This window comes from Brassica rapa, chromosome A06 (assembly GCF_000309985.2).
Source record: "Brassica rapa cultivar Chiifu-401-42 chromosome A06, CAAS_Brap_v3.01, whole genome shotgun sequence".
NCBI lineage: Eukaryota > Viridiplantae > Streptophyta > Magnoliopsida > Brassicales > Brassicaceae > Brassica > Brassica rapa.
This window is the reverse complement of record NC_024800.2, coordinates 28,244,945-28,257,674: the sequence shown is the minus strand read 5'-3', so window position 1 is coordinate 28,257,674 and position 12,730 is coordinate 28,244,945. Positions and strand designations below refer to the sequence as shown.

Below are 12,730 nucleotides of genomic sequence, written 5' to 3'. Positions count from 1 at the left end.
CAAAAAAATATAAATAAATGTATATAAGATAATTGGATATATAACTTTCATTCCGCTCAATGAGCGGATCTTAACCTATAGTATTAAAAACATATTTTCTTCGATGCTTCTAGAATAAAAATCAAGCTAATTTCGAGCCCAAAGATGAACCTGATTGGTACAGGTATTCACATGGGCATTTTGTAGTCTAATTAAATCGTTATATTTGTCGAAGGAATATTTTTAACCAATGTGAAGTTGTGAACTGATGATTAGCTAGTACACTGTAGGACTTCACATGTGCATTTTAGGCACACAAACGTAGCAATGATAGTTCCGTTGTTCAAGCAGACAAGGTTCATGAGGACATCTCTCATATTGTCTGAAACTCGACTTAAATAAATGTTGTAATGAAAATCTGGAAAACCCCCAAGTTGAGTTCAGCCTCATAAACTAAAAGATTACACTGATCCTTCAATAACATTTGCAACTTCTAAACTTCATTTTTAAGACCTCTTCCGATCATCTTCACCGTCATCGTCTGAGTCACCGCTCTCACGGAATCGTGGGTTCTTCTCCTGTCATAGCAGACACGTTCCACCATCACACCGAGTAACATACTAAAATCTACTCAAAGATTCATTTAGGGAAAGAAAAAGTTATGTTTATTACCGGTCTCATGTCATGATCAGAGTCTCTCCTAGTCTCATGATCTGAGTTTCTTCTTGAGTTGTCGCGTCCATAACGATCATCGTCCCTTTGACGTTTCCGATGAAAATCTGCAGAAACATTGGATCATCAAATGAGTTCTGAATGTGTACTATTACTATGCATAAGGCCTGATTTAAAAACATTATACCTCCGCCTCTTCCGTGGCGATTTGATCCTCCTTGGCCATATCCCCCTCCACCACGAGGTCCACCACGTCTTTCATCTGCATGATTGACATATTCATTTAGGACACAGAGGATGCAGTCAAGTATACAAGTTCTCGCATCAATCAGCTCCCCTTACACTAGGATCCATGATTTTCTAACATTTCAAACTATTTATCACAAAGGAAATCAGCGAAAGGATAAAAGATGTACACAATTATCACTGAAGCAACTTTAGACTCGCATTCATGTAGACTATTCAGAGTGTTAATAAAGTGTGATACATGTAGCCCAGAAAAGGTTGGAAGGACGTACAATTGGATGGCGCGGGTGCAGGATAGGAACCTCCGAGTGAACCAGTACCGTAATCTACGAGCTGTCTTTGTGCTTCGAGTTCCTTCTGAACTAATTTTCCATAACCACCTCTAGGTATCAACCAGTTAAAGAAAAAACATGGATAGGTAAACCGAGAAATCAAATATGACCATCTCTATATAACTAAGCAAAAAAAGGATATCAGGATCGTAATCTGTACGGTATTCGTCTCGAACCTGTAATGAAGTTAAGAAAACATTGATTATTAACATATAGAAAGGGGTAGAGAGTGTGAAAGTGAAGTTAAACCTGGCCACCGCTTCTACCACGACCCCATTGCCTTCCTTCTTGGAAGCCCCAATCAAAGTCCACACGAATAGGGCGGTCATCAAGAATGGTGCCACTTACATACTTGACTGCATCCTCTGTGTCCTCTCTCGAGTAGAACCTGATAACAACATCACCAAATGAAACTTACCCTGTGGTTAAAAAAAAGAAGGGGTAAAACTCACAGGACGAAACAGAAACCACAGGGGGTTTTGGTGTTCTTATCAAGTCCCATGATAATCTTTTTAATCTCTCCAGCTCTGGAGAAGAGCTCGTAAATCTGCTCTTCAGTTGTGTAGAAAGAGACGTTCCCAATGTAGACGGTGGATGAGGTCCTCAACGCCTCCTCGAACTCCTCCTGTGTCCCTGAGAATCTTCTATCTCGATACGCCGACAGCTTTGCTTGCTCCTAAGACAGAAAATCATAAGGCAGCTATTCAAATCGTGAGACCAAACCCTAAACAACGTCAATTGGTCGATCTGGGTTTCATCAACCCATCAGATCTCGGACACTCAAATTAGCTAACGAAAGCAAAACCCATATCTAAAATTAAGTACCTTGAACAAAGAAGCCATCGCCTCCCGAGAGTGAATCTGCGAAGACGAGAAAAGATAAATCACAAATTAGGTTGTACGAAGCTTAAACAAAGAGGAGATAAGACGAGAGATTCAAGAATTAACCTACCTGGATGAGCGAAAATCGAAAGGCAGAGACGCTTGCTCTTCTTCTTCTTCCAAAACCCTAATTTCTTTAAGGAACTGATAGAAGGGAAGCGCTAAGCAACACAACACACTCCGGTGTGATAGCAATTCTGGTTTATTATGGTTTAGTCATCTCCTTTGACAATTCCGGTCCGTTCATCTAAACCAATTACCTACTTTTCAATAATAATTAAATTATGTATTTGAGATAATTTAAAACGATTGATTTTCTACAAAACTTAGATCATTTTGGTTGAACTAATAAAATTAAACTTTAATTTTAATTAAACTGATTCTCAATTTCGTAAAACTATATTTTATTTTTAACTGATTTGTAAAATGCATATAAAATTTACAAATCCACATAGATTTATTGATTTCTAAATATAATACAACTGGAGTTTTGCCATCGAACTTAAAAAAATAATATATATATATATATATATATATATATATATATATATATATTAAAACGACGTCATCTTATTTTGTTAACGGTTGACTAACTTCTGTTAGAGTCAATGTAGATTTATACACGTTTTAAGAAGTTCATATAGTTTTTCTTAAATTATAATTAAGTTGAAGTCGGTTTTAGTAACATTTGTTCGGGTCCTATTTGGTACGACTGAGAGTGTAGAAATTGAAATTGATATTTTTTCTCGTATATCAAAACGACGTCGTTTTATCTTGTTAATAATTGATTAATTTCTGTTATAGTCAATGTAGATTTAAACACGTTTTAAAAAATTTGTGTAGTTTTTTCTAATTATAATTAAGTTGAAATCGTATTTGGCACTGATCAATTATTCGGATTCTATTTGAGACGAACTAAATTGATGTGGTTGAAATTGGCATTTTTCCCCAGAGAATAAGGGGTATATTCGGAGATGGGCAAAGGGATCCAAATCTCGGTGTACAGTTTTCGGAAGAAACAGAATGTATGCCGTTTTCGTTATAAGAGGAAAAACAACGCACATTGTCTCTTAAATTAACGTAAACGCCAGAGACAAATCAACGGTGGGTGGGGCCTATTTCTACGGAAGTCAACAAAACGCACCGTCGCTGCGGATCACTGCCTTCTCCTTTACGTCTTTAATGAACATTTAACAGAGCCGAAGAGAAACCACGGCGAGAGAGGAATCTCCGAACTCCGGCGAAAATCGAGCTCCCTGTGATCCACTAGGTATAACGCATCGCTTACGAATTTGAAAATCTGATTTTCTTTTTATTTAAACTAATTTTCCTCTGTTCATTTAGCTAGATTATCTGAAAAAAAAAACAAAATCGGTTATAGATTCGAGGTTTTCTTCTGATCACGATTTGTGGAATTTAATCAGATTTGGCTTGCGGTTTCGATAGATCTCTGGCTTTTGATTATGATCTGATTACCTTATTAATTTCTTTGTGAGGTTTATAATGTGTTTACTGAGTTCTTCAAGTGGACAAGAACACTGGTGGATTTTATAATTAACGATCCTCGGATTAATGTGAAATGCGAGACTATCTGCTGAGTTTTCTCAAGCAGAGTTCGTTCTTATTTGTTGTTGCAGTTTAAAACTTCAATCAGCCTCTTGGAGTTTGAGGATGAAACTCTAGAAGAAACCTTTAGCTTCCAAGTGAAAAAAATAAAAATAAAAATGAAGCGTTTTGTTTACATAAACGATGATGAGGCTTCAAAGGAGCTTTGTTGTGATAACCGTATATCAAACACAAAGTACAATTTGTGGAATTTCTTTCCAAAGAACTTGATGGAGCAATTCAGGTGATGATGATTGATTCCTTTTGATTTTATTGTTTTAGAAAGTTTAATCATATCATTTTTTTCTCTTCTCTGATGGACATGTTCTTCTTCTTTTATTCCAGCCGGTTCATGAACCAGTACTTTTTGTTGATTGCATGCCTTCAGCTATGGTCACTTATCACCCCTGTCAATCCTGCAAGTACGTGGGGTCCGTTGATCTTCATATTTGCCGTCTCCGCGTCCAAAGAAGCTTGGGATGATTACCACAGGTATCTCTCAGATAAGAAAGCAAATGAGAGAGAGGTTTGGATCGTCAAACATGGGATCAAGAAGCATGTATGGATCAGTTTTGCTAGATTTTTGTTTTTTCTTTTTCTGACGAGTGACTTTTTTTAGAGGATATTTTGGCTTAGCTGTATTAGTATTTTGTTTGTAGATCCAAGCACAGGACATACAAGTTGGAAATATTGTCTGGTTGCGTGAGAATGATGAAGTTCCTTGTGATCTAGTTTTGCTTGGCACCTCAGATCCACAAGGTGTTTGCTATGTAGAGGTAAATTCCCATCATGCATGTAATTTATTTATGCTGCATTCTACTCCCTCGAGTGGATGCTGGTAACCTTTCTTAAGCACTTTGAAATGCGCTAAATGTGCACTCACACATGCAGACTGCTGCTTTAGATGGTGAAACCGATCTCAAAACAAGAGTCATACCTTCAGCATGCGTGGGAATTGATTTAGAATTACTACACAAAATGAAAGTGAGTCTTCTTGTAAACAATCATACTGCGCCTGGGTTTCCAATTTGTTTCCTGTGAAATAATTTATTGTTATGTTTATCCATATTTCCAGGGTGTGATTGAATGTCCTATTCCAGATAAGGATATTCGAAGATTTGATGCAAACATGCGCTTATTTCCCCCATTTATCGACAATGACGTCTGTTCTTTAACTATAAAAAACACCCTTCTTCAGTCCTGTTACTTGAGAAATACGGAGTGGGCTTGTGGAGTATCTGTCTATACAGGTAATGATCTCTTCTATAAAATGGCTTGTTTTGGTTTTAAAATAGATTTCTAAGTGTCAGAACCATGCGTTCTTAGTATCTATGTTTTGTCACATAATTTCAGTTGATATTTGATAATTTTTCATGCTTTCATAGGCAACCAAACCAAGCTTGGGATGTGTAGGGGTGTAGCTGAACCAAAACTTACTGCTATGGATGCAATGATTGATAAATTGACTGGAGCAATATTCGTTTTCCAAATTGTCGTTGTTATGGTTCTCGGTGTTGCTGGAAATGTTTGGAAAGATACAGAAGCAAGAAAGGTTTTATTCCTAATACAATATCATGTCCAGAATAAATATTTGACGCTTGCTTTTGTAGAGTTGGGCAGTTCTGACTACACGAACTTGGTTGTTGTGTTTTTTCAGCAATGGTATGTGCAGTATCCAGTGGAAGCCCCGTGGTATGAGCTGCTTGTAATTCCTTTGCGGTTTGAGCTTTTATGTTCCATCATGATACCCATCTCCATTAAGGTAGTTATAACTTCCTTGCTATGATATGTTCAAAACTGGTAGCATCCTTCTAGCTCTCTAGTGACATATATAGTGCGTTAAGCGTTTTGGCATGTAAAAGAGGTATTGGTTGCAAATCGGTGGTTAGTCATAATGTTTGATGGAGCAATATTGATTTTGAAGATAATCCATTTGTGTAAAAATAGGCATGTCTGTTCTGCTAAGCTTCTGGTTAAATTATGCGGCAGGTATCTCTAGATCTGGTGAAGGGCCTTTATGCAAAATTTATAGAATGGGATGTGGAGATGGTAGATCAAGAGACTGGTACAGCATCTTATGCAGCAAAGTAAGTTCAGGATAGAGGCAGACTACCTCATATTTCACCTGTGAACAATTTAATCTCACGATTTGGTTTTACATTATGTGTTTTTTTTTGTGTGTGGCAGCACAGCAATAAGCGAGGACCTTGGGCAAGTAGAGTACATTTTGACCGACAAAACTGGGACCCTGACAGACAACAAGATGATATTTAGAAGATGTTGTATTGGTGGCATTTTCTATGGGAATGAGACTGGGGATGCTTTAAAAGGTTTCATACTTCTCCTTGCGTATTTGTGTCAATAATATTAACGTATACACTATTTAAGTCTCTGCATCAATGAGTCTGCGTCAAAGGAGTATTGCTTCTAACGTTTTCTGATCTTTCTAATCAGATACACAACTTTTAGATGCCATCACCAGTGGCTCTACAGATGTCATCCGATTTCTTACAGTTATGGCTATTTGCAACACAGTTATACCTGTACGAAGGTAATTTTCAACTTCGTTTTAATGTTTAAATTTCTTAATGTCTGTTTTGTCAGTCGAGCAAAGAAACTTCACAAATCATATTTCAGTTGTACATATTTTTATGTTTATCTAGGCATTTCAATCTTATTGTGTTTGTTTTTATGGGTATTTCCATCCGATAGCAAAGCTGGAGATATTATATACAAGGCCCAATCTCAGGATGAGGATGCTCTTGTAATTGCTGCGGCGAAGTTGCATATGGTCTTTGTCGGCAAAAATGCCAATCTTCTAGGTAATAGTGGTGGTGTCATTTCGGTTTTTGTCTTCATGGAATATGTATCTAAAAATTAGCCTTCATTTTTTTTTGTTTTTCCTCTTTATCGAACGCAGAAATCATGTTTAATGGCGAGATGATTCGTTATGAGGTATTGGAAGTTCTTGAATTCACGTCAGATCGAAAAAGAATGTCAGTGGTAGTGAAAGACTGTCAGAATGGAAAAATTATTCTTTTGTCAAAAGGTGCAGATGAATCAATCCTTCCCTCTGCACGTGCTGGTGAGTTAACGTATCTCTTATCAAAATGAGACGAGGAAGAAGTGTGATACAGAATGTGCTCGGAGCTGATGGTCAATTTTTTTTCTCCGACTATGTTATTAGGCCAGCAAACCAGAACGATTGCTGAAGCTGTTGAACACTATGCCCAGTTGGGGCTCCGAACATTGTGTTTGGCTTGGCGTGAACTGGAAGAAGATGAGTATCTAGAGTGGTCAGTAAAGTTTAAAGAGGCTAGTAGTGTTCTAGTCGATAGGGAGGTAATTGGAACGACTCTTCTCTGTTTTGGTTGTTCACTTTAAGCAACAATGAAGTATGCTAAGTTTAAACCCTACCGTATAATTAAGTCGATGCACTTGATTGCCTCAAATGATGCTTTTCTCGTGTCACAGTGGAGAATTGCAGAGGTGTGTCAACGGTTAGAACAAAATCTTTATATTCTCGGAGTCACTGCAATAGAAGACCGCCTACAGGTAAACTTATAAATGTTAAGGACATAGACTTTCACAATGTAATATAATATAGCATTATAAGCAGGAGAGGTCTATCTTATATATAATTGCCTCCTCTTGTCAGGATGGTGTACCAGAGACAATTGAGACACTTAGAAAAGCAGGGATAAACTTTTGGATGCTGACTGGAGATAAGCAGAATACAGCTATACAGATTGCTCTTTCATGTAACTTTATCTCCCCAGGTAAGTTGGGATCATTTGTTTTTACTTTGTTATGATTTACCTATTTGCTACTTATCATGCCCTTTTACCATAATAATCATGTTTATATCAGAGCCTAAAGGTCAACTTCTACTGATTGATGGAAAAACCGAAGAAGATGTTTCTAGGAGTTTGGAGAGGGTTTTGCTTACAATGCGGACTACAACTTCAGAACCTAAGGTTCACCCTCTTTAATTGTTGCATCCTTGGAACATCTTACTATCACCTGTATCAGAGAATAATTTATGGGTCTTACAGGACGTGGCATTTGTTGTTGATGGCTGGGCTCTAGAAATTGCTCTGAAACACCATCGCAAGGATTTTGTTGAATTAGCTATACTTTCTAGGACAGCCATATGCTGTCGTGTCACACCTTCACAAAAAGCTCAGGTATCCCTCCTAGCGTTAGGTGCTTTCTTATTATTATTTTTCCCAGGTATTATGTTCATCCTGTTACAAAGTGGCCTTGAAGTGCTCACATCTCATTTGATGTTTTGGTTGAACTTGTTTTCTTGCCTTTACAGTTAGTTGAGATTTTAAAATCCTGTGATTATCGAACCCTAGCAATTGGTGATGGTGGGAATGATGTAAGAATGATACAGCAAGCTGATATCGGGGTCGGCATTAGCGGAAGAGAAGGGCTGCAGGCAGCAAGAGCTGCAGATTATAGCATTGGAAGTAAGAGCAGTAGCAAGATCTATTATATTAACTTTAAGATACATATCACATACACTTTTTCCCTCCAACTGCTTCTGAATTTTGTTACGTAGTCCTTGTTTACAGATGAACTGTTTTAACCTATCGAAAGAGCTATAATTGGTTCTTCATGGATTGATCTTTGCGTTTGCGTGCAGGATTTAGGTTTCTGAAAAGACTGATTCTTGTTCATGGGAGGTACTCGTATAACCGGACGGCATTTTTGTCGCAGTATTCCTTCTACAAATCATTGTTGATATGCTTCATCCAGATTTTGTAAGTTTATTAACTTTTCAGATATGATTTGAGTTTTCAGTAGATAGTAGCATTCCTGAAATACTGACAACAGAATCTTCGCAGCTTCTCGTTTATTTCAGGCGTTTCTGGAACCAGTCTTTTCAATTCGGTTAGCTTGATGGCTTATAATGTGTTCTACACCAGTGTTCCTGTTCTAGTTAGTGTAATTGATAAAGATCTTAGTGAAACGACAGTAATGCAACATCCTCAAATTTTATTCTACTGCCAAGCTGGAAGGTATGCTTTGACTAATTTTGTGTATAAATCTGCTTTGTTTCATAGGTTAATGCACATATCTGTATATTCTCATATTTTTTTTTCTCAATCCAGGCTTCTCAATCCAAGCACATTTGCGGGGTGGTTTGGTCGATCCCTTTTTCACGTGAGTAGTGTCATCTCAAATCTACTTAAAATGAGGCTTTTGTTCATTTTCCCATGTAAAAAAAAAAAGAATCTGAAATCTGGGATTTTATTTGCAGGCGATTGTTGTATTTGTAATAACTATTCACGCATATGCTTATGAGAAAAGTGAAATGGAGGAGCTTGGAATGGTAGCTCTCTCTGGATGTATATGGCTTCAGGCTTTTGTTGTCGCTCAAGAAACCAAGTACAGCTCCTTATCCTTGCGTCTGGGTTACACATACATCGCTTTTTGAATGTGCATATATATGATACATACACCGATGCTTAATAATTATTGTCTCTCCTCTTCGATGCCAGCTCCTTTACGGTGTTGCAACACCTTTCCATTTGGGGAAATCTGGTCGGATTCTATGTCCTAAACTTTCTCTTCAGCGCCATACCATCATCGGGAATGTACACGATCATGTTCCGCCTCTGCTCTCAACCTTCTTACTGGATTACAATGTTTGTAAGTATCAATCAAAAGCCATCTCTCCTATTTATTTAATCTCCATTAACAAACACCTACCCGAGGAATAATAATAATCCCTTATCGTTATTCTCTTGTGCAGCTGATAGTTGGAGCAGGGATGGGTCCTATATTCGCATTGAAGTACTACCGTTACACATACAGACCCAGCAAGATCAATATACTCCAGCAAGCTGAACGTATGGGCGGTCCAATACTGACTCTAGGTAACATTGAAACGCAACCGAGGACCATCGAGAAGGACGTGTCTCCAGTATCCATCCGAAGCCCGGTTTACGAGCCTCTGTTATCAGAATCTCCAAACGCAACTCGACGTTCATTTGGCCCTGGAGCTCCTTTCGAGTTTTTCCAGTCTCAGTCAAGATTGTCATCATCATCTGGTTATACCCGAAACTGCAAAGACAATTAAAAAGACTTGAGTTTTTTTTTTTCTTCTCTCTTTTCCCCACATTTTTAATGTTCCGTCACATATCTTAACTGGAAATGCAGTTGAAAGCCAAAAAAAAATCGAAAGAAATGGGAAACTTGTTTAGAACAGTTGTATATAGACCGCTTTACTGGAATTATCAGATATTGAAAGGTAGTCTTATAAACTCGCATCCTCTTGTTCGACAAAGGCCCTGTTGGTTTATGTGTCGACATGACTAAGATTACGTTCGTTTATGTTGTGTAACCTCCGACCAGTCGCCTGATCTTTTTAAATTTTTAGGTGTTCGAAAAAACGAACGATAAGTCGGAACTGCGACTTGTGACCAATCGCAGGTCGGCAGATTACGCGACAGTAAAATAAACAATAACACAATCGCATGTCGCAGGTTGCACGATAGATAAACGAACAGAGCCAAAATGGATCTTTTGTTCTTCTTTTTTGACTGAAGGCATTGGTACTCTGTTTTTCTCTTTCTTTCAGTCTGAGTAGCATGAACTCTGGCCTTTTTGCCTTTCAAATTAATGACTACTAATTCAGTATTAAAAATAAATAAGAGCTGATGGGATAAACTAGGGAATACCATTACTTACCTGAGATCTTTATGGTTGTTTCTCTGCCATTTTTTATGTTTTTTGAATTTTAAAAGTTCTATGCCAAAAAGTTTGTAAATCCTCTAGTGCAAAACTTAAACTATTTTAAGTTAACTATTCTTTGAAAAATATTTTTCTTCTATCAGAAATTGAACCCATAATTTATTAGACCATCGGCATAGGTGAATTTCTCAATAATTATATTAATATTTAGTTCAAAAATCTATAAAAGAAACTGAGAGATTTATCTCTCAAATAAGAGACTCTAGTGAAAGAATCTCAAAAGACCCTAGTGAAAGAATCTTTGAACCAAAGCTCTTGCTTAAATTGCTTCTGGACAGAACCATATTAGATAATTTGATTCGTGATCTGAGAAGGGTGTATCTCAGTCCAGAAACCTTTTAGTCAGCAAGAAATAACCTATTTATTTTTGTCAACCATGATATTAGATAAGACTATAGCCTACATAATTTAACAGTGGCCATCAAATATGTATATTAATTGTATGCAGCAGAAATATCAATATTGATATTTTTTTATAATAAGATTTTGAAACTAGTCGTCACAAATCACAATTTAAAGTGATTCCAAAATGTAGAAAAAAAAAAGGACCACTATACTGACACAGTGCCGTGCGAAGAGTTTTAGGGGCCTAAGGCAAGTTTTAAAAATAAATTTATTTACAACCGTAATGAAAACAATTTTCTAATATGATATATTATTTTCACCAAATACACAAGCCTAATACTGTAAAAAAATAAGTTTATAACGTAAATATGTTATATTATGTCATATAGAAAAAAATATATGAATTCAAAAAGTGAGTTAATTAATTTTCGCAGAAATATTTTTTTTTAAATAAGTTTAAACCATTATACTAGAAATTATTTGAAATTTTGAGGCCCTAAAAACAGTCATATTAATCGGGAGCCTGAGGCGAATGCATTTTTCAATACACTGTAGGCACACCTCTGTACTGACATTGCCAAGTTTGAACAAAAAGAAACAGTACGTAGTAGTTTTCAGAATTTTACGTTTATTCAAACTAATAAAATATCCGAACGGACTTGATGAGTAGCTAGACATCATCCATTCCTTCCGGAAATCTTAACTAATACAAATAACTTTGACTATTATTGTACGTCAAAAATCTTATTAAGCCAAATATATGTTATATATCAGTGATGATATTATTCACCGATCGAAAGTATTGAATATTCAATTGCCATAAAAGAATAACATATGAGGCCATGGTACAATATATATATATATATATATATATATATATATATATATTATATGTTAAGGTAAATAGTAAGGTTGCAACAAATTTAAATTGTATGTATGCACAAGGCCGTGTCTGACATTTGCAAGACTAGAATCGAGGAAAAATATTGGTCCTTATAATTTAATGTAAAAAAAAACCTAAAATAATAATAAGTATTAGTAGGCTTTCAAACCCATGTCACCAAACAGTTTGATTCAAATAATTGCTAGTTACACCATTTCTGCTACCTAACATTTGGGAAATTAACCCCAAAATAAGTTTTATATTTATCCGCCCTCGAACAAATGCTCGGTGGGTTGTATCCAGACTCAACCTTGTGCATGCAACAAAAGATAATATTATAGAACAATAATGCTTTGAACATTAATGGCGTAGGATTTAGTTGTGGATCTAGATTAGATAGATCGATCCATCAACCAATAGTTGTGTTAGACTTTTTTTTTTAACAACTATAGACGCTTTACATAGCAAGATATACTAACTTTCCAATAAATACTCGAGATTATTTAGCCTCAGTTCATGTCTATGACCCATATATAAGAAGGGTGATTTAGCTAAATATCATGTTTGTCTTTACGATATAATCAATTCAAACAAAATCTCATCCACGGACTAAAAACTAACTAATGCTGCCAACACGAAGAAGCTTGTTCACAAAACGTCCAACTGTTTAGTCTCTTCGCATTGTATTATTCATCTACCATGGTGCTCTCATCTCAACGAGTACACTCCATCATAAAAGTCAAGAAAAAGATGGGAAGTGAAGTGCACACAAGATACAATGCACCAAAATCTTGAAGAAAGAAGTAAATAGTTCGAGGTTCCATGTACCACAATATTTAATTCCAAGCTTTATTTGGGTCCATTTTATGGTGTTTTTGGCCCACTGTCCTTGTTCCATCGTATGGATGTATATATATGTAATGCATGATAATGAAATATGACTCGGGGGGACATCTAAAGGACTGATCGTCCCATCGAGATGAGAATGGGAACTAAGTATTGGTGGGTCATGCGGTCCACA

At 36.5% G+C, this 12,730-nt stretch overlaps 2 protein-coding genes across 3 annotated transcripts; one reads left to right on the top strand and one right to left on the bottom strand.

The window, feature by feature from the left end:
* Positions 1-232: 232 nt before the first annotated feature.
* LOC103827919 (nuclear cap-binding protein subunit 2) lies at positions 233-2,345 on the bottom strand. Of its 2 annotated transcripts, none has more exons than XM_009103482.3 (9): positions 2,182-2,345; positions 2,055-2,090; positions 1,682-1,905; positions 1,479-1,617; positions 1,372-1,405; positions 1,170-1,283; positions 839-913; positions 652-758; positions 233-557 (listed from the first exon to the last, which is right to left on the bottom strand). In XM_009103482.3, the coding sequence occupies exons 2-9, from the start codon at positions 2,070-2,072 to the stop codon at positions 486-488; spliced, it is 783 nt and encodes a 260-aa protein (XP_009101730.1). In that variant the 5' UTR covers positions 2,073-2,090; positions 2,182-2,345; the 3' UTR covers positions 233-485. The 2 variants fall into 2 exon arrangements, with proteins under 2 accessions (XP_009101730.1, XP_009101729.1); XM_009103481.3 differs by having other exon boundaries at positions 2,178-2,336.
* An 832-nt stretch (positions 2,346-3,177) lies between these two features.
* On the top strand, positions 3,178-9,997 carry LOC103827918 (phospholipid-transporting ATPase 2). The gene is made up of 25 exons (XM_009103480.3): positions 3,178-3,381; positions 3,749-3,960; positions 4,062-4,275; positions 4,376-4,492; positions 4,608-4,700; positions 4,792-4,966; positions 5,102-5,268; positions 5,374-5,478; positions 5,706-5,803; positions 5,904-6,046; positions 6,171-6,267; positions 6,429-6,538; positions 6,637-6,801; positions 6,904-7,058; positions 7,191-7,271; positions 7,375-7,495; positions 7,587-7,693; positions 7,772-7,903; positions 8,038-8,191; positions 8,368-8,485; positions 8,570-8,743; positions 8,837-8,888; positions 8,986-9,113; positions 9,227-9,377; positions 9,481-9,997. Exons 2-25 carry the CDS (start codon positions 3,836-3,838, stop codon positions 9,805-9,807), a joined length of 3,309 nt encoding a protein of 1,102 aa, XP_009101728.1. The 5' UTR covers positions 3,178-3,381; positions 3,749-3,835; the 3' UTR covers positions 9,808-9,997.
* Positions 9,998-12,730: the final 2,733 nt, after the last annotated feature.

What these genes read in the sequence shown, in the direction of transcription:
- LOC103827919 (XM_009103482.3), bottom strand. An exon ending in GTGGTAGAAGCGGTGGCCAG is followed by an intron (nt 1,406 to 1,478) that starts GTTTAACTTCAC and finishes ACTTCATTACAG; the next exon opens with GTTCGAGACGAATACCGTAC. An exon ending in TGCACCCGCGCCATCCAATT is followed by an intron (nt 914 to 1,169) that starts GTACGTCCTTCC and finishes TCAATCATGCAG; the next exon opens with ATGAAAGACGTGGTGGACCT.
- LOC103827918 (XM_009103480.3), top strand. Translation starts at nt 3,836, where the DNA reads ATGAAGCGTTTTGTTTACATAAACGATGATGAGGCTTCAAAGGAGCTT. An exon ending in AACATGGGATCAAGAAGCAT is followed by an intron (nt 4,276 to 4,375) that starts GTATGGATCAGT and finishes TTTTGTTTGTAG; the next exon opens with ATCCAAGCACAGGACATACA. An exon ending in TTCTACTGCCAAGCTGGAAG is followed by an intron (nt 8,744 to 8,836) that starts GTATGCTTTGAC and finishes TTCTCAATCCAG; the next exon opens with GCTTCTCAATCCAAGCACAT.